The sequence below is a fragment of the Nerophis lumbriciformis genome, linkage group LG11 (genome assembly GCF_033978685.3).
Source record: "Nerophis lumbriciformis linkage group LG11, RoL_Nlum_v2.1, whole genome shotgun sequence".
NCBI lineage: Eukaryota > Metazoa > Chordata > Actinopteri > Syngnathiformes > Syngnathidae > Nerophis > Nerophis lumbriciformis.
This window is the reverse complement of record NC_084558.2, coordinates 49,444,143-49,465,827: the sequence shown is the minus strand read 5'-3', so window position 1 is coordinate 49,465,827 and position 21,685 is coordinate 49,444,143. Positions and strand designations below refer to the sequence as shown.

Genomic DNA, 21,685 nt, shown 5'->3' with positions numbered 1-21,685 from the left:
AGGCATGTCGTGACATTGCCTGTAAAAATGAGCAGAGGAGCATGTTCGGCAGCGCACACACACACAGAGTACTTACAAGCAGACACAGTGTGTAGACAGAAAAGGGAGAATGGACGCATTTTGGCTTGAAAACTAACGATAAAGGCAGTGTTTTAGCTACTTCTAAATCACTAATCCTCGTCTCCATGGCGACAAATAAAGTGAGTTTCTTACAAGTACCATTATCACTGGAGGACGAGGAATAGCTAAACATGCTTCACGACACACCGTAGGAGGATACAATAGCTCACCGGCGTCACAATGTAAATAAAAACGGCATGGGTGGATCTACACCTGACATCCACTGTAATGATACCAAGTACAAGAGTGTATCTAGTCGATACTACTATGATTACATCAATATTTTTTCTTTTATTTGAATTCGTATTATGTTTATAAACTCAGGTAATACGTCCCTGGACACATGAGGACTTTGACCAATGTATGATCCTGTAACTACTTGGTATCGGATCAATACTTAAATGTGTGGTATCATCCAAAATTAATGTAAAGTATCAAAGAAGAGAAGAATAAGTGATTATTACATTTTAACAGAAGTGTAGATAGAACATGTTGAAAGAGAAAATAAGCAGATATTAACAGTAAATGAACAAGTAGATTAATAATCCATTTTATACAGTTTGTCCCTCATAGTGTGTACAAAATAATAGGTGTATTAATGACACAATATGTTACTGCATAGACTAATTAGGAGTCTTTGTTTGTTTACTTACTACTAAAAGATGCACGACGATACAATCGGATACTTGCTGATATCAGAGTGATATTGGCCCATCCAATATCACTCTGATATACCCTGTCCAATATCGATTTATTATTAAAATAAAGCCAATAGTGACATTTTTTTGTGGTCCCCTTTATTTAGAAAAGTATGGAAACACATTTTGGTACCGGTACCAAAATATTGGTATCGGAGAGTTTAGATGCATGACGATACAATCGGATACTTGCTGATATCATAGTGATATTGGATGGGCCCCGTCCAATATCGATTTATTATTAAAATAAAGCCAATAATGACATTTTTTTGTGGTCCCCTTTATTTAGAAAAGTATGGAAACACATTTTGGTACCGGTACCAAAATATTGGTATCGGGACAATCCTAATCGGAGAGTTTAGATTACACAATGATACAATCCGATACTTGCTGATATCAGAGCGATATTGGATGGGCCCCGTCCAATATCGATTTATTATTAAAATAAAGCCAATAATGAAATTTTTTTGTGGATTCTCTTTATTTAGAAAAGTATCGAAATACATTTTGGTACGGGTACCAAAATATTGGTATAGGGACAATCCTAATCGGAGTGTTAAATTACACGATGATACAATCCGATACTTGCTGATATCAGAGTGATATTGGATGGGCCCCGTCCAATATCGATTTATTATTAAAATAAAGCCAATAATGACATTTTTTTGTGGTCCCCTTTATTTAGAAAAGTATCGAAATGCATTTTGGTACCGGTACCAAAATATTGGTATCGGAGAGTTTAGATGCACGACGATACAATCGGATACTTGCTGATATCAGAGTGATGTTGGATGGGCCCCGTCCAATATCGATTTATTATTAAAATAAAGCCAATAATGACAATTTTTTGTGGTCCCCTTTGTTTAGAAAAGTATGGAAACACATTTTGGTACCGGTACCAAAATATTGGTATCAGAGAGTTTAGATGCACGACGATACAATCCGATACTTGCTGATATCAGAGTGATGTTGGATGGGCCCCATCCAATATCGATTTATTATTAAAATAAAGCCAATAATGACATTTTTTTGTGGTCCCCTTTGTTTAGAAAAGTATCGAAATACATTTTGGAACCAGTACCAAAATATTGATATTGGAGAGTTTAGATGCACGACGATACAATCCGATACTTGCTGATATCAGAGCGATATTGGATGGGCCCCGTCCAATATCGATTTATTATTAAAATAAAGCCAATAATGACATTTTTTTGTGGTCCCCTTTATTTAGAAAAGTATGGAAACACATTTTGGTACCGGTACCAAAATATTGGTATCGGGACAATCCTAATCGGAGAGTTTAGATTACACAATGATACAATCTGATACTTGCTGATATCAGAGCGATATTGGATGGGCCCCGTCCAATATCGATTTATTATTAAAATAAAGCCAATAATGACAATTTTTTGTGGTCCCCTTTGTTTAGAAAAGTATCGAAATACATTTTGGTACCAGTACCAAAATATTGATATCGGAGAGTTTAGATGCACGACGATACAATCCGATACTTGCTGATATCAGAGTGATGTTGGATGGACCCCGTCCAATATCGATTTATTATTAAAATAAAGCCAATAATGACATTTTTTTGTGGTCCCCTTTGTTTAGAAAAGTATCGAAATACATTTTGGTACCGGTACCAAAATATTGGTATCGGAGAGTTTAGATGCACGACGATACAATCGGATACTTGCTGATATCATAGTGATATTGGATGGGCCCCGTCCAATATCGATTTATTATTAAAACAAAGCCAATAATGACATTTTTTTTGTGGTCCCCTTTATTTAGAAAAGTATGGAAACACATTTTGGTACCGGTACCAAAATATTGGTATCGGGACAATCCTAATCGGAGAGTTTAGATTACACAATGATACAATCCGATACTTGCTGATATCAGAGCGATATTGGATGGGCCCCGTCCAATATCGATTTATTATTAAAATAAAGCCAATAATGACATTTTTTGTGGTCCCCTTTGTTTAGAAAAGTATCGAAATACATTTTGGTACCAGTACCAAAATATTGATATCGGAGAGTTTAGATGCACGACGATACAATCCGTTACTTGCTGATATCAGAGTGATGTTGGATGGGCCCCGTCCAATATCGATTTATTATTAAAATAAAGCCAATAATGACAATTTTTTGTGGTCCCCTTTGTTTAGAAAAGTATCGAAATACATTTTGGTACCAGTACCAAAATATTGATATCGGAGAGTTTAGATGCACGACGATACAATCCGATACTTGCTGATATCAGAGTGATGTTGGATGGGCCCCGTCCAATATCGATTTATTATTAAAATAAAGCTAATAATTACATTTTTTTGTGGTCCCCTTTATTTAGAAAAGTATCGAAATACATTTTGGTACCGGTACCAAAATATTGGTATCGGGACAATCCTAATCGGAGAGTTTAGATTACACAATGATACAATCCGATACTTGCTGATATCAGAGCGATATTGGATGGGCCCCGTCCAATATCGATTTATTATTAAAATAAAGCCAATAATGACAATTTTTTTGTGGTCCCCTTTGTTTAGAAAAGTATCGAAATACATTTTGGTACCAGTACCAAAATATTGATATCGGAGAGTTTAGATGCACGACGATACAATCCGATACTTGCTGATATCAGAGTGATGTTGGATGGGCCCCGTCCAATATCGATTTATTATTAAAATAAAGCCAATAATGACATTTTTTTGTGGTCCCCTTTGTTTAGAAAAGTATCGAAATACATTTTGGTACCAGTACCAAAATATTGATATCGGAGAGTTTAGATGCACGACGATACAATCCGATACTTGCTGATATCAGAGTGATATTGGATGGGCCCCGTCCAATATCGATTTATTATTAAAATAAAGCTAATAATTACATTTTTTTGTGGTCCCCTTTATTTAGAAAAGTATCGAAATACATTTTGGTACCGGTACCAAAATATTGGTATCGGGACAATCCTAATCGGAGAGTTTAGATTACACAATGATACAATCCGATACTTGCTGATATCAGAGCGATATTGGATGGGCCCCGTCCAATATCGATTTATTATTAAAATAAAGCCAATAATGACATTTTTTTGTGGTCCCCTTTGTTTAGAAAAGTATCGAAACACATTTTTGTACCAGTACCAAAATATTGATATCGGAGAGTTTAGATGCACGACGATACAATCCGATACTTGCTGATATCAGAATGATGTTGGATGGGCCCCGTCCAATATCGATTTATTATTAAAATAAAGCCAATAATGACATTTTTTTGTGGTCCTCTTTATTTAGAAAAGTATCGAAATGCATTTTGGTACCGGTACCAAAATATTGGTATCGGAGAGTTTAGATGCACGACGATACAATTGGATACTTGCTGATATCAGAGTGATATTGGATGGGCCCCGTCCAATATCGATTTATTATTAAAATAAAGCCAATAATGACATTTTTTTGTGGTCCCCTTTATTTAGAAAAGTATCGAAATACATTTTGGTACCGGTACCAAAATATCGGTATCGGGACAACCCTAATCGGAGAGTTTAGATTACACGACGATACAATCCGATACTTGCTGATATCAGAGTGATATAGGATGGGCCCCATCCAATATCGATTTATTATTAAAATAAAGCCAATAATTACATTTTTTTGTGGTCCCCTTTATTTAGAAAAGTATCAAAATACATTTTGGTACCGGTAGCAAAATATTGGTATCGGAGAGTTTAGATGCACGACGATACAATCCGATACTTGCTGATATCAGAGTGATATTGGATGGGCCCCGTCCAATATCGATTTATTATTAAAATAAAGCCAATAATGACATTTTTTTGTGGTCCCCTTTATTTAGAAAAGTATCGAAATACATTTTGATACCGGTACCAAAATATCGGTATCGGGACAACCCTAATCGGAGAGTTTAGATGCACGACGATACAATCGGATACTTGCTGATATCAGAGTAATAGTGGATGGGCCCCGTCCAATATCGATTTATTATTCAAATAAAGCCAATAATTACATTTTTTGTGGTCCCCTTTATTTAGAAAAGTATCGAAATACATTTTGGTACCGGTACCAAAATATTGGTATCGGAGAGTTTAGATGCACGACGATACAATCGGATACTTGCTGATATCAGAGTGATATTGGATGGGCCCCGTCCAATATCGATTTATTATTAAAATAAAGCCAATAATGACTTTTTTTTTTGTGGTCCCCTTTATTTAGAAAAGTATGGAAACACATTTTGGTACCGGTACTAAAATATTGGTATCGGGATAACCCTAATCGGAGAGTTTAGATTACACGATGATACAATCCGATACTTGCTGATATCAAAGTGATATTGGATGGGCCCCGTCCAATATCGATTTATTATTAAAATAAAGCCAATAATGACATTTTTTTGTGGTCCCCTTTATTTAGAAAAGTATCGAAATACATTTTGGTACCGGTACCAAAATATTGGTATCGGAGAGTTTAGATGCACGACGATACAATCCGATACTTGCTGATATCAGAGTGATATTGGATGGGGCCCGTCCAATATCGATTTATTATTCAAATAAAGCCAATAATGACATTTTTTTGTGGTCCCCTTTATTTAGAAAAGTATCAAAATACATTTTGGTACCGGTACTAAAATATTGGTATCGGGACAACCCTAATCGGAGAGTTTAGATTACACGACGATACAATCCGATACTTGCTGATATCAGAGCGATATTGGACGGGCCCTGTCCAATATTGATTTATTATTAAAATAAAGCCAATAATGACATTTTTTTTGTGGTCCCCTTTATTTAGAAAAGTATCGAAATGCATTTTGGTACCGGTACCAAAATATTGGTATCGGAGAGTTTAGATGCACGACGATACAATCGGATACTTGCTGATATCAGAGTGATATTGGATGGGGCCCGTCCAATATCGATTTATTATTAAAATAAAGCCAATAATTATTTTTTTTTTTTGGTCCCCTTTATTTAGAAAAATATCGAAATACATTTTGGTACCGGTACCAAAATATCGGTATCGGGACAACCCTAATCAGAGAGTTTAGATGCACAACGATACAATCCGATACTTTCTGATATCAGAGTGATATTGGATGGGCCCCATCCAATATCGATTTATTATTAAAATAAAGCCAATAATTACATTTTTTTTGTGGTCCCCTTTATTTAGAAAAGTATCGAAATGCATTTTGGTACCAGTACCAAAATATTGGTATCGGAGAGTTTAGATTACACGACGATACAATCCGATACTTGCTGATATCAGAGCGATATTGGATGGGCCCTGTCCAATATCGATTTATTTTTTCAACTAAAGCCAATAATTACATTTTTTTGTGGTCCCCTTTATTTAGAAAAGTATCGAAATACATTTTGGTACCGGTACCAAAATATTGGTATCGGAGAGTTTAGATGCACGACGATACAATCGGATACTTGCTGATATCAGAGTGATATTGGATGGGCCCTGTCCAATATCGATTTATTATTCAAATAAAGCCAATAATGACATTCTTTTGTGGATTCTCTTTATTTAGAAAAGTATCGAAATGCATTTTGGTACCGGTACCAAAATATTGGTATCGGAGAATTTAGATGCATGACGATACAATGGGATACTTGCTGATATCAGAGTGATATTCAGTAGCAGATGTTGAGTTGAGCTTCAGGCAAATGAAGACCAGCAGGTAGGTCACAAACTGCTGGCAAAGCGAGGTCAAAGGTTAAGTGTCCGGCTCAGACCTCTGGCGTCTTATCTGCCCAGCTGCTCCCAATTAAAGAGTTTTCTGCTGACAGTCTTCCTGTCAACTCTTTTTTTTCCCTGCAAATGTTTGAGCCGTCTCATCAGACGGCCTCTGGGACGCGGCGAGGCGACGAGGGCATTCTGTGATTGATAGAATGTCCCTTCTCGGTCCAACTGTGCAGTGGCCTTGCTATGATGTCATGGCGTCACCACGCTAAACAGGATAGATCAAAGTGTGTGTACACACACACACACACACACACACACACACACACACAAAGAAAGGGAGTATAAACACAAGAACCATGTGTGCGGCTGCCACTTGCCAACATTCAGCCACAGCGCCCCCTAGTGGCAGAATCACTAATAACCCCTGCATTTATTTTTGAAGCTCCGCCCCCCTGAAAGCCCAGTCTGCTCTGATTGGTCAACTCCAGCGCGGCGCATTAACAAAGAGTCGGTTGTGTGATGAGTGTCAGGTGTCAGCGTGGAGGTTATCTGTGATCACATGACATGTGGGTGGGTCCTTATCTGTGATCACATGACACGTGGGTGGGTCCTTATCTGTGATCACATGACACGTGGGTGGGTCCTTATCTGTGATCACATGACATGTGGGTGGGTCCTTATCTGTGATCACATGACATGTGGGTGGGTCCTTATCTGTGATCACATGACACCTGGGTGGGTCCTTATCTGTGATCACATGACATGTGGGTGGGTCCTTATCTGTGATCACATGACACCTGGGTGGGTCCTTATCTGACTGACCTGCAGGTCAGCTGCTTCATGGAGACCCTCGGGGTCTTTTTTTCCCTCTCTCTCCAAAATCCAGCCCGCGGGAAGTCCCAAGTTAAAAATAAACAAAAATGTATGTATATATACATATATATATATATATATATATATATATATATATATATATATATATATATATATATATATATATATATATATATATATATATATATATATATATATATATATATATATATACATGTATGTATACATACATATACATGTATACATACATATATGTATGTATACATACATATATGTATGTATACATACATATATGTATGTACACATACATATATGTATGTACACATACATGTATGTATATATACATATATGTACATACATACACAAACGTACATGTACATACATACATGTATTTATATATACATAAATGTATGTATATATATATATACATATGTATGTGTATATATACATGTATGTATGTATACATACACATGTATGTATGTACATGTACGTATGTGTATGTATGTACATATATGTATGTGTGTATATATACATGTATGTATGTATGTATATATATATACACATGTATGTATATATATATACACATGTATGTATGTATGTGTATATATACATGTATGTATGTATGTATATATACATGTATGTATATATATACATGTATGTATGTATATATATATATATACATGTATGTATGTATGTGTATATATAAATGTATGTATGTGTGTATATATAAATGTATGTATGTATGTATATATACATATATATACTGTGTGTGTGTATATATACACATGTATGTATGTAGGTATATATACATGTATGTATGTAGGTATATATGTAGGTATATATACATGGATGTATGTACGTATGTGTATATATATATACATGTATGTATGTAGGTATGTATGTATGTATGTAGGTATGTATACATTTATGTATGTATATATATATATGCATATATGTATGTATATATATATGTATATATGTATACAGGTATATATACATATATGTATGTAGGTATATATACATGTATGTATGTATGTATATATATATATATATATATATATATGTATGTGTGTATGTATGTATTTACGGTATATATGTATGTATATAAATGTATGTATATATATATATATTAATATAATTTATGAGAATGTTAAAGTTCGACTCCTACCTTGTTTAGTGACAACCTCCTTTAAGTTTTGTAATCATTCAGAAATATCAAGCCGTTAAAAACATGTGGAAGGGTGTCTTGCATTTTTCCCATCATGCATTGCAGTGGCTTTAAATGATGTCATTTTGAATGATGACTTTGTTTTTTACTACCCACAAAGTCCAGTGAGCAGGTTGTGTTACATGTGACTTTTTTGTGTGGACTTTCCATGTTGGGAGCAATTTGCGGCGCGAGTGGGAAAGTTAGTGCGGATTGGGTCGTACAAGTAAATGCTGTGCTGTGTTCTCTTCCATGTAGAATTCATGTTCATTGTCCTGATTTACTCACAACCTCCACTAGGTGGCGGCTGATTTTCAGCAATCAAATATTTACCGAGAAGCTGTTGGCACCTCGTGAACACACACACACACACACACACACACACACACACACACACACACACACACACACACACACACACACACACACACTGTGTAGACTTTGCCCTGCCTCATGTGTGTTATCTTGTAGGTGTGTGGGTGTCGGCCCAGGGGAAGGCCGCACTAAAAGGATGTAGACGGCGAGCGGCGGGCGTAAGACGAAGGACGGCGAGCTGCATGCGAGAGGAGGAGGGGAGATAAGAGGAACCCTGGAACAGGAAGTGAGGCGAGAGACCACTTCTTCAGCGTGAGGAGCGCCAGGGATTCGCCGCCAGCATGTGTCATGTGATCGTCACCTGCCGCTCCATGCTGTGGACTCTGCTGAGCATCGTGGCCGCCTTCGCTGAGCTCATCGCCTTCATGAGCACCGACTGGCTGGTGGGCTACCCGCGCACGCCCGACGCCGTCTTCGGACACCACGGCACCACGGCGGCGGGCGAGGCCTACAGGCCCACGCTGGGCATCTACGGCCGCTGCGTCAAGCTGCCACACCTGAAGCGCGGCGTGCTGTGCGGGCCGTACGCCGTCCACTTTGGCGAGATCGCCAGCGGGTTCTGGCAGGCCACTTCCATCTTCCTGGCAGCTGGCATCTTGTTGCTGTGTGCTGTGGCCTTCATCTCTGTCTTCACCATGTGCTTCCAGAGCATCATGAAGAAGAGCATCTTCAACGTCTGCGGCCTGCTGCAGGCCATCGCAGGTAACACCCTACGTACATACATACATACATACATACATCCAACCATTCATCCATCTGTCCATTCATCCATCCATCCATCCGTTCATCCATTCATCCGTTCATCCATCTGTCCATCCATTCATCCGTTCATCCGTCCGTCTATCCTTCCGTCCATCCGTCCGTTGTCCATCCACCTGTACGTCCGTCCACCTTCCATCCATTTGTTCATCCATCCGTCGTCCATCTGTCCATCCAACTGTTCGTCCGTCCATCCATCCATCTGTGCGTCCTCCAACCATCCGTCCGTTCGTCCATCCATCCATTCGTCCATCCATTCATCTATCCGTTCATCCATCTATCCTTCCGTCCATCCGTCCATCGTCCACCCACCCGTACGTCCGTCCACCTTCCATGCATTTGTTCATCCATCCGTCGTCCATCTGTCCATCCAACTGTTCGTCCGCCCGTCCATCCATCCATATGTGCGTCCTCCTACCATCCGTCCGTTCGGCCAACAGTCCGTTCGTCCATCCATTCATCCGTCCGTCCAGCCATTCATCCATCTATCCGTCCGTCCACCTTCCATCCATTTGTTCATCCATCCGCCCATCCACCCGTCCGTCCACCCGTCCGTCCATCCATCCGTCCGTCCACCTGTCCGTCCATCCATCCGTCCGTCCATCCATCCATACATCCGTCGGTCAGTCCATCCATTTGTCCATCCATTTGTCCATCCATTCATCCGTCCGTCCATTTGTTTGTCCGTCCATCCGTTCATCCGTCTATCCTTCCGTCCATCCGTCCGTCTATCCACCTGTATGTCCGTCCACCTTCCATCCATTTGTCCGTCCATCCATCCATCCGTCCGTCCAGCCATTCATTCATCTATCCGTCCGTCCACCTTCCATCCATTTGTTCATCCATCTGCCCATCCACCCGTCTGTCCACCCGTCCGTCCATCCATCCGTCCGTCCACCTGTCCGTCCATCCATCCGTCCGTCCACCTGTCCGTCCATCCATCCGTCCGTCCATCCATCCATACATCCGTCGGTCAGTCCATCCATTTGTCCATCCATTTGTCCATCCATTCATCCGTCCGTCCATTTGTTTGTCCGTCCATCCGTTCATCCGTCTATCCTTCCGTCCATCCGTCCGTCTATCCACCTGTACGTCCGTCCACCTTCCATCCATTTGTCCATCCATCCGCCCATCCGTCCGTCGTCTATCCGTCCGTCCAACTGTTAGTCCGTCTGTCCGTCCATCCATCCATCCGTCCGTCCGTCCGTCCGTCCAGCCATTCATCCATCTATCCGTCCGTCCACCTTCCATCCATTTGTTCATCCATCCGCCCATCCACCCGTCTGTCCACCCGTCCGTCCATCCATCCGTCCGTCCACCTGTCCGTCCATCCATCCGTCCGTCCATCCATCCATACATCCGTCGGTCAGTCCATCCATTTGTCCATCCATTTGTCCATCCATTCATCCGTCCGTCCATTTGTTTGTCCGTCCATCCGTTCATCCGTCTATCCTTCCGTCCATCCGTCCGTCTATCCACCTGTACGTCCGTCCACCTTCCATCCATTTGTCCATCCATTTGTCCATCCATTCATCCGTCCGTCCATTTGTTTGTCCGTCCATCCGTTCATCCGTCTATCCTTCCGTCCATCCGTCCGTCTATCCACCTGTACGTCCGTCCACCTTCCATCCATTTGTCCATCCATCCGCCCATCCGTCCGTCGTCTATCCGTCCGTCCAACTGTTAGTCCGTCTGTCCGTCCATCCATCCATCCGTCCGTCCACCCGTCCGTCCATCCATCTGTCCGTCCTCCATCCATCCGTCTGTCCATCCATCTGTCTGTCCTCCATCCATACATCCGTCGGTCAGTCCATCCGTCCATCCATCTGTCCATCCACTCGTCCATCTATTCATCCGTCCGTCCATCCATTTGTTTGTCCGTCCATCCATTCATCCGTTCGTTCGTCTATCCTTCCGTTCATCCGTCCGTCTGTCCACCTGTACGTCCATCCACCTTCCATCCATTTGTCCATCCATCCGTCGTCCATCCGTCCGTCCAACTGTTCGTCCCTCCATCCATCCGTCCGTCCATCCATCTGTCCGTTCTCCATCCATCCGTCTGTCCTCCATCCATACATCCGTCGTTCAGTCCATCCGTCCATCTATCTGTCCATCCATTCATCCGTTCGTCCGTCTATCCTGTACCATTAATGCATGAAAAAGTGTACAGTTGATACATGTGATGATCGCCATTGGTATCAGCCGATATCAGTCATGGTTGATCAGAATGTGTATCTGCCACGTCTGTAGCTGTAGCCATGGATAGTCGTTATTTTAAGATGTGTAGCAAAGCCTGTTTAGGGATAAATACTTGTGTGTAATAGTGGAGCCTTTGTTAAAGAACCAAGTGTTGCATTCAGGGATCCTGGGAAATGACGAGTTCAAGGAACATTCTTACTTTTCTGTGTGATCCAGAAAGTCTTTGTCCTTCGTGTGTGTGTGTGTTTGTGTGCGTGTGTGTGTGTGTGTGTGTGTGTGTGTGTGTGTGTGTGTGTGTGTGTGTGTGTGTGTGTGTGTGTGTGTGTGTGTGTGTGTGTGTGTGTGTGTGTGGCCTATGAAGAGCATAGCTGGTGTATGTCATCAGTGTAGTGGGCGAGCACGTCAGCTGTAGAGCAAAGCAACATGTGGAAAGAATCTATGACCTACTTTTCATTTCCTTCTTCTACGTGACACACACACCACTTCACACACACACACTAAACACACACACACACACACTTAACACACAAGTCTTAGCGGGACACAAGTCTTAGAAAGACACAAGTCCAAGGAAGACACAAAAACAAAAGTCCTACAAGTCACACAAAAGACACAAAAACAAAAGTCACACAAAAGACACAAAAACAAAAGTCACACAAAAGACACAAGTCACACAAAAAAGACACAAGTCCCACAAAAGACACAAGTCCTAGGAAGACACACAAACAAAAGTCCCACAGGTCACACAAGACACAAAAACAAAAGTCCCACACAAGACACAAAAACAAGTCCCACAAAAGACACAAAAACAAAAGGCATACAAAAGTCCCACAAAAGACACAAGTCCTAGGAAGACACAAAAACAAAAGGCATACACAAGTCACACAAAAGACATAAGTCACACAAAAGACACAAGTCCTAGGAAGACACACAAGTCACACAAAAGACACAAGTCCAAGAAAGACACAAAAACAAGTCACACAAAAACAAAAGTAATACACAAGTCACAAGTCACACAAAAACAAAAGTAACACACAAGTCACACAAAAACAAAAGTAATACACAAGTCACAAGTCACACAAAAACAAAAGTAATACACAAGTCACACAAAAACAAAAGTAATACACAAGTCACACAAAAACAAAAGTAATACACAAGTCACACAAAAACAAAAGTAATACACAAGTCACAAGTCACACAAAAACAAAAGTAATACACAAGTCACACAAAAACAAAAGTAATACACAAGTCACAAGTCACACAAAAACAAAAGTAATACACAAGTCACACAAAAACAAAAGTAATACACAAGTCACAAGTCACACAAAAACAAAAGTAATACACAAGTCACACAAAAACAAAAGTAATACACAAGTCACAAGTCACACAAAAACAAAAGTAATACACAAGTCACACAAAAACAAAAGTAATACACAAGTCACAAGTCACACAAAAACAAAAGTAATACACAAGTCACACAAAAACAAAAGTAATACACAAGTCACAAGTCACACAAAAACAAAAGTAATACACAAGTCACACAAAAACAAAAGTAATACACAAGTCACAAGTCACACAAAAACAAAAGTAATACACAAGTCACACAAAAACAAAAGTAATACACAAGTCACAAGTCACACAAAAACAAAAGTAATACACAAGTCACACAAAAACAAAAGTAATACACAAGTCACAAGTCACACAAAAACAAAAGTAATACACAAGTCACACAAAAACAAAAGTAATACACAAGTCACAAGTCACACAAAAACAAAAGTAATACACAAGTCACACAAAAACAAAAGTAATACACAAGTCACAAGTCACACAAAAACAAAAGTAATACACAAGTCACACAAAAACAAAAGTAATACACAAGTCACAAGTCACACAAAAACAAAAGTAATACACAAGTCACACAAAAACAAAAGTAATACACAAGTCACAAGTCACACAAAAACAAAAGTAATACACAAGTCACACAAAAACAAAAGTAATACACAAGTCACAAGTCACACAAAAACAAAAGTAATACACAAGTCACACAAAAACAAAAGTAATACACAAGTCACAAGTCACACAAAAACAAAAGTAATACACAAGTCACACAAAAACAAAAGTAATACACAAGTCACAAGTCACACAAAAACAAAAGTAATACACAAGTCACACAAAAACAAAAGTAATACACAAGTCACAAGTCACACAAAAACAAAAGTAATACACAAGTCACACAAAAACAAAAGTAATACACAAGTCACAAGTCACACAAAAACAAAAGTAATACACAAGTCACACAAAAACAAAAGTAATACACAAGTCACAAGTCACACAAAAACAAAAGTAATACACAAGTCACACAAAAACAAAAGTAATACACAAGTCACAAGTCACACAAAAACAAAAGTAATACACAAGTCACACAAAAACAAAAGTAATACACAAGTCACAAGTCACACAAAAACAAAAGTAATACACAAGTCACACAAAAACAAAAGTAATACACAAGTCACAAGTCACACAAAAACAAAAGTAATACACAAGTCACACAAAAACAAAAGTAATACACAAGTCACAAGTCACACAAAAACAAAAGTAATACACAAGTCACACAAAAACAAAAGTAATACACAAGTCACAAGTCACACAAAAACAAAAGTAATACACAAGTCACACAAAAACAAAAGTAATACACAAGTCACAAGTCACACAAAAACAAAAGTAATACACAAGTCACACAAAAACAAAAGTAATACACAAGTCACAAGTCACACAAAAACAAAAGTAATACACAAGTCACACAAAAACAAAAGTAATACACAAGTCACAAGTCACACAAAAACAAAAGTAATACACAAGTCACACAAAAACAAAAGTAATACACAAGTCACAAGTCACACAAAAACAAAAGTAATACACAAGTCACACAAAAACAAAAGTAATACACAAGTCACAAGTCACACAAAAACAAAAGTAATACACAAGTCACACAAAAACAAAAGTAATACACAAGTCACAAGTCACACAAAAACAAAAGTAATCCAAGCCTCACTCCTCATTTCCGCAACAGCGACGCTTCCTCCTCCTTCGCCAATCACCTCACAGGCGGTACGTTCACAACAAAGAGGATGCAGGATAAAGTGACAGAAATAAATAATAAATAAATAATAATAATAATAATAATAAATGAATAAATAATGATAATAAATAAATAAATAAATTAAATAAATAAATAAATAATAATAAAGAGGATGCAGGATAAAGTAACAGAAATTGACATTTTTGCATTGTATTATACATCAGGAAGTGTTGTGTAAGAAAGTGTTAAAAATAAAAGCATCAAAAGCCATCTGCTTTTGTATAAAGTTAAGTTAGGTTAAATGAAAATATTATTATTATTATTATTATTATTTGTCTTACGGCAGTGGTTCTCAACCTTTTTTCAGTGATGTACCCCCTGTGAATTTTTTTTTTAATTCAAGTACCCCCTAATCAAAGCAAAGCATTTTTGGTTGGAAAAAAAAGAGATAAAGAAGTAAAATACAGCACTATGTCATCAGTTTATGATTCATTAAATTGTATTACAGTGCAAAATATTGCTCATTTGTAAGTGGTCTTTCTTGAACTATTTGGACAAAAAAGATTATTTATATTTATAAGTGATTTTTGAATTGTTGCTATTTTTAGAATATTTAAAAAAAAAATCGCACGTACCCCTTGGCATGCCTTCAAGTACCCCCATTTGAGAACCACTGTCTTATGGGATATCAAAAATAATTTGAGCAAAGTTGAATTGAAATATTGTCAGTGTGGCCCTCCAGCAGTGCTCGGGTTGATCATGCGGTAAAAAATAATTGCCCCCCCCCCCCCGGTATAATCACTGGATACACAACAATTACGCCTTCCGCCCGTATGTAGCTGAGATAGACTCCAGCGCCCCCGAAGGGAATAAGCGGTAGAAAATGGATGGATGGATGGATTTTTCTTTTTACATTTTTTTTCTTTCCATGACTGCACGTCACTCCTACATAGCACGTGTGTGTTCTTTTCTGGACACAAGGTGGCGCTGACTCCTCCCCCTGGTCTGTCCCCGCAGGTCTCTTCTTGATCCTGGGCCTGATGCTGTACCCCGCCGGCTGGGGTTCGGACAAGGTCCAGCTGTACTGCGGGCCGGACGCGGCGCCGTACCGCGCGGGCCTGTGCTCCATGGGCTGGGCCTTCTACACGGCCATGGGCGGCACGCTGCTCACCTTCCTGTGTGCCGTCTTCTCCGCCCAGGCAGAGATCGCCACCTCCAGTGACAAAGTGCAGGAGGAGATCGAGGAGGGCAAGAGCCTCATTTGCCTGCTGTGACGTCATCCCGCCACCAGGGGGCACCCTTGCTTACTTTTGTACATACTGTAGTCCTCCAGGGAACTGCCACTCCGCCAAAATAAAACTACTCCACTCAAGAGTGGACTGATGGAGCTTACGGAATGTAGTGTGTGTGTGTGTGTGCGTGCGTGTGTGTGTGTGAGACCCTTGAAATGTATCGCCAGAGAGGATTCTTCAGTCCGTGCAGGTTCAGCATCCCGAGAGAGAGACTGTGTCGCCGTGGCAACCGTCACTGAACTAAAGACCTTCCACGTCAGAGTTCCGGTAAAGAACTTTTGTTTGTTTTTTTTTTGTTTTTCCTGCTCCCGCGGAGGACGTGTCTCTCGTTGCCTTAGCAACCTGTGTTGTGTTGCCGCACGGAGACGTGTGTGTGTGTGTGTGTGCTGTCAGCTGGTGTGTGCAGGACAATAAAAGAAGAAAAAAAGGGGAAAGCGTTTGGATTTTTTTTGTCCGCTGGAGGAGACTTGAAGTAGGACACGCCTCCAACTGAGGGTGGGCTTTTTTTCTCCACTGGTGTGTGTGGAATTACCTCAAACTTCTTTCACCAAGTACCACCTGAGAAAACACTTGACTCTCCAAGTACCACCATAATGACATCATTGTAATACAGTAGTGTAGTAGACCTAAGTATTCATTAAGTACCACCATAATGACATTAAAATACAGTAGTGTAGTAGACCTAAGTATTCATTAAGTACCACCATAATGACAACATTAAAATACAGTAGTGTAGTAGATCTAAGTATTCATCAAGTACCACCATAATGACATTAAAATACAGTAGTGTAGTAGACCTAAGTATTCATTAAGTACCACCATAATGACATTAAAATACAGTAGTGTAGTATATATTTATATATACATATTTATGTATATATGTTTTGTGTATATATTCTTATAACAATATTTTATATTATATATACAAATATAGATGTATATATTTATATATATTTGTATCTATTTTTGTATGTATATAATGTATATTTTTATACTTTTATGTTTATATATATATTATATACATATATATATATATTTATATATAAAGTAAAATACTTATATATACACATACACCCACATATATTTTCAAATTGATAAATATATATATATATATATATATATACACACACATAGTTTTATATTAATGTATACATTTACACACATATATATTATATATATGTATATTATACATATATAATATATTATATTTTAAAAATATATAATATATATATGTCCATCCACCCATCCATTTCCTACCGCTTGTCCCTTTTGGGGTCGCTGGAGCCTATCTCAGCTGCATTCGGGCGGTAGGCAGGTTACTATATATATATATATATATATATATATATATATATATATATATATATATATATATATATATTAATATATATATATATATATATATATATATATATATGTATATATATATATATATATATATATGTATGTCTTAATAAGGTTATCCAAAAAATAGTGCTCGATACCGTAGTAGAGCGCAATATATGTATGTGTGGGAAAAAAAATCACAAGACTACTTCATCTCTACAGGCCTGTTTCATGAGGGGTTCCCTCAATCATCTCCTGATGATATATATTTATATATATTTATTTATACATATATATATATATATATTTATATATATATATATATGTATATATATATATTTATATATATATATGTATATATATATATATGTATATATATATATATATATTTATATATATATATTTATATATATATATATATTTATATATATTTAAGACTTCTATGGAAATGCAAGAACCGAGACTCAGATTTCCCTCGCCCGGACGCGGGTCACCGGGGCCCCCCTCCGGAGCCAGGCCCGGAGTTGGGGCACGATGGCGAGCGCCTGGTGGTCGGGCCTGTCCCCATGGGGCCCGGCCGGGCACAGCCCGAAGAGGCAACGTGGGTCCCCCCTCCAATGGGCTCACCACCCATAGCAGGGGCCATAGAGGTCGGGTGCAATGTGAGCTGGGCGGTAGCCGAAGGCAGGGCACTTGGCGGTCCGATCCTCGGCTACAGAAGCTAGCTCTTGGGACGTGGAACGTCACCTCGCTGGGGGGGAAGGAGCCTGAGCTAGTGCGCGAGGTAGAGAAGTTCCGGTTGGATATAGTCGGACTCACCTCGACGCACAGCAAGGGCTCTGGAACCAGTTCTCTCGAGAGGGGTTGGACTCTCTTCCACTCTGGCGTTGCCAGCAGTGAGAGGCGACGGGCTGGGGTGGCAATTCTTGTTGCCCCCCGGCTCAGAGCCTGCATGTTGGAGTTCAACCCGGTGGACGAGAGGGTAGCTTCCCTCCGCCTTCGGGTGGGGGGACGGGTCCTGACTGTTGTTTGCGCTTACGCGCCAAACAGCAGCTCAGAGTACCCACCCTTTTTGGATTCACTCGAGGGAGTACTTGAGAGTGCTCCCCCGGGTGATTCCCTCGTTCTACTGGGGGACTTCAACGCTCATATTGGCAACGACAGTGAAACCTGGAGAGGCGTGATTGGGAAGAATGGCCGCCCGGATCTGAACCCAAGTGGTGTTTTGTTATTGGACTTTTGTGCCCGTCACGGATTGTCCATAACGAACACCATGTTCAAGCATAAGGGTGTCCATATGTGCACTTGGCACCAGGACACCCTAGGCCGCAGTTCTATGATCGACTTTGTAGTTGTGTCATCGGATTTGCGGCCTCATGTTTTGGACACTCGGGTGAAGAGAGGGGCGGAGCTTTCTACCGATCACCACCTGGTGGTGAGTTGGCTGCGATGGTGGGGGAGGATGCCGGACAGACCTGGCAGGCCCAAACGCATTGTGAGGGTTTGCTGGGAACGTCTGGCAGAGTCTCCTGTCAGAGAGAGTTTCAATTCCCACCTCCGGAAGAACTTTGAACATGTCACGAGGGAGGTGCTGGACATTGAGTCCGAGTGGACCATGTTCCGCACCTCTATTGTCGAGGCGGCTGATTGGAGCTGTGGCCGCAAGGTAGTTGGTGCCTGTCGTGGCGGTAATCCTAGAACCCGTTGGTGGACACCGGCGGTGAGGGATGCCGTCAAGCTGAAGAAGGAGTCCTATCGGGTTCTTTTGGCTCATGGGACTCCTGAGGCAGCGGACAGGTACCGACAGGCCAAGCGGTGTGCGGCTTCAGCGGTCGCGGAGGCAAAAACTCGGACATGGGAGGAGTTCGGGGAAGCCATGGAAAACGACTTCCGGACGGCTTCGAAGCGATTCTGGACCACCATCCACCGCCTCAGGAAGGGGAAGCAGTGCACTACCAACACCGTGTATGGTGCGGATGGTGTTCTGCTGACCTCGACTGCGGAAGTTGTGGATCGGTGGAGGGAATACTTCGAAGACCTCCTCAATCCCACCAACACGTCTTCCTATGAGGAAGCAGTGCCTGAGGAATCTGTGGTGGGCTCTCCTATTTCTGGGGCTGAGGTTGCTGAGGTAGTTAAAAAGCTCCTCGGTGGCAAGGCCCCGGGGGTGGATGAGATCCGCCCGGAGTTCCTTAAGGCTCTGGATGCTGTAGGGCTGTCTTGGTTGACAAGACTCTGCAGCATCGCGTGGACATCGGGGGCAGTACCTCTGGATTGGCAGACCGGGGTGGTGGTTCCTCTCTTTAAAAAGGGGAACCGGAGGGTGTGTTCTAACTATCGTGGGATCACACTCCTCAGCCTTCCCGGTAAGGTCTATTCAGGTGTACTGGAGAGGAGGCTACGCCGGATAGTCGAACCTCGGATTCAGGAGGAACAGTGTGGTTTTCGTCCTGGTCGTGGAACTGTGGACCAGCTCTATACTCTCGGCAGGGTCCTTGAGGGTGCATGGGAGTTTGCCCAACCAGTCTACATGTGCTTTGTGGACTTGGAGAAGGCATTCGACCGTGTCCCTCGGGAAGTCCTGTGGGGAGTGCTCAGAGAGTATGGGGTTTCGGACTGTCTGATTGTGGCGGTCCGCTCCCTGTATGATCAGTGTCAGAGCTTGGTTCGCATTGCCGGCAGTAAGTCGGACACGTTTCCGGTGAGGGTTGGACTCCGCCAAGGCTGCCCTTTGTCACCGATTCTGTTCATAACTTTTATGGACAGAATTTCTAGGCGCAGTCAAGGCGTTGAGGGGATCCGGTTTGGTGGCTGCGGGATTAGGTCTCTGCTTTTTGCAGATGATTTGGTCCTGATGGCTTCATCTGGCCAGGATCTTCAGCTCTCACTGGATCGGTTCGCAGCTGAGTGTGAAGCGACTGGGATGAGAATCAGCACCTCCAAGTCCGAGTCCATGGTTCTCGCCCGGAAAAGGGTGGAGTGCCATCTCCGGGTTGGGGAGGAGATCTTGCCCCAAGTGGAGGAGTTCAAGTACCTCGGAGTCTTGTTCACGAGTGAGGGAAGAGTGGATCGTGAGATCGACAGGCGGATCGGTGCGGCGTCTTCAGTAATGCGGACGCTGTATCGATCCGTTGTGGTGAAGAAGGAGCTGAGCCGGAAGGCAAAGCTCTCAATTTACCGGTCGATCTACGTTCCCATCCTCACCTATGGTCATGAGCTTTGGGTTATGACCGAAAGGACAAGATCACGGGTACAAGCGGCCGAAATGAGTTTCCTCCGCCGGGTGGCGGGGCTCTCCCTTAGAGATAGGGTGAGAAGCTCTGTCATCCGGGGGGAGCTCAAAGTAAAGCCGCTGCTCCTCCGCATCGAGAGGAGCCAGATGAGGTGGTTCGGGCATCTGGTCAGGATGCCACCCGAGCGCCTCCCTAAGGAGGTGTTTAGGGCATGTCCGACCGGTAGGAGGCCACGAGGAAGACCCAGGACACGTTGGGAAGACTATGTCTCCCGGCTGGCCTGGGAACGCCTCGGGATCTCCCGGGAGGAGCTGGACGAAGTGGCTGGGGAGAGGGAAGTCTGGGCTTCCCTGCTTAGGCTGCTGCCCCCGCGACCCGACCTCGGATAAGCGGAAGAAGATGGATGGATGGATGGATATATTTATATATATATATATTTATATATATATATATATATTTATATATATATTTATATATATTTATATATATATATTTATATATATTTTTATATATATATATATATTTATTTATATATATATATATATATATATATTTATTTATTTATTTATATATATATATTTATGTATATATTTCAATGAAAGAAAGCCACAAAATAAAACAAAGGCATATATACATAGTAATATGTACGCCATAGTATGAGTGACAAATGCTGCCCTCTCGTGGTTGAACACCGGTACTGCGCCTAGTTTGGCCCATTTTTAAATGACGTCATGTTACATATGCTGACCTAAATTGCCATTTTTGTGTCAGGAAATTGGCAGATAGCGGATAAGAAGAACTTTATTCATCTTGATAAAATAATAAATATACAATGTCACAT

At 41.0% G+C, this 21,685-nt stretch overlaps 1 protein-coding gene across 1 annotated transcript in view; it reads left to right on the top strand.

Annotated features, from left to right (window-relative positions):
- The window catches only part of lhfpl2a (LHFPL tetraspan subfamily member 2a), a 109,053-nt gene extending 92,334 nt beyond the window's left edge, over positions 1-16,719 (top strand). Inside the window, exons 3-4 of the mRNA XM_061966056.2 lie at positions 9,053-9,658; positions 16,011-16,719. Coding sequence (XP_061822040.1) covers positions 9,238-9,658; positions 16,011-16,267 — 678 coding nt within the window. The 5' untranslated portion in view covers positions 9,053-9,237 and the 3' untranslated portion in view covers positions 16,268-16,719. The remainder of the gene's footprint in view (positions 1-9,052; positions 9,659-16,010) is intronic.
- Positions 16,720-21,685: the final 4,966 nt, after the last annotated feature.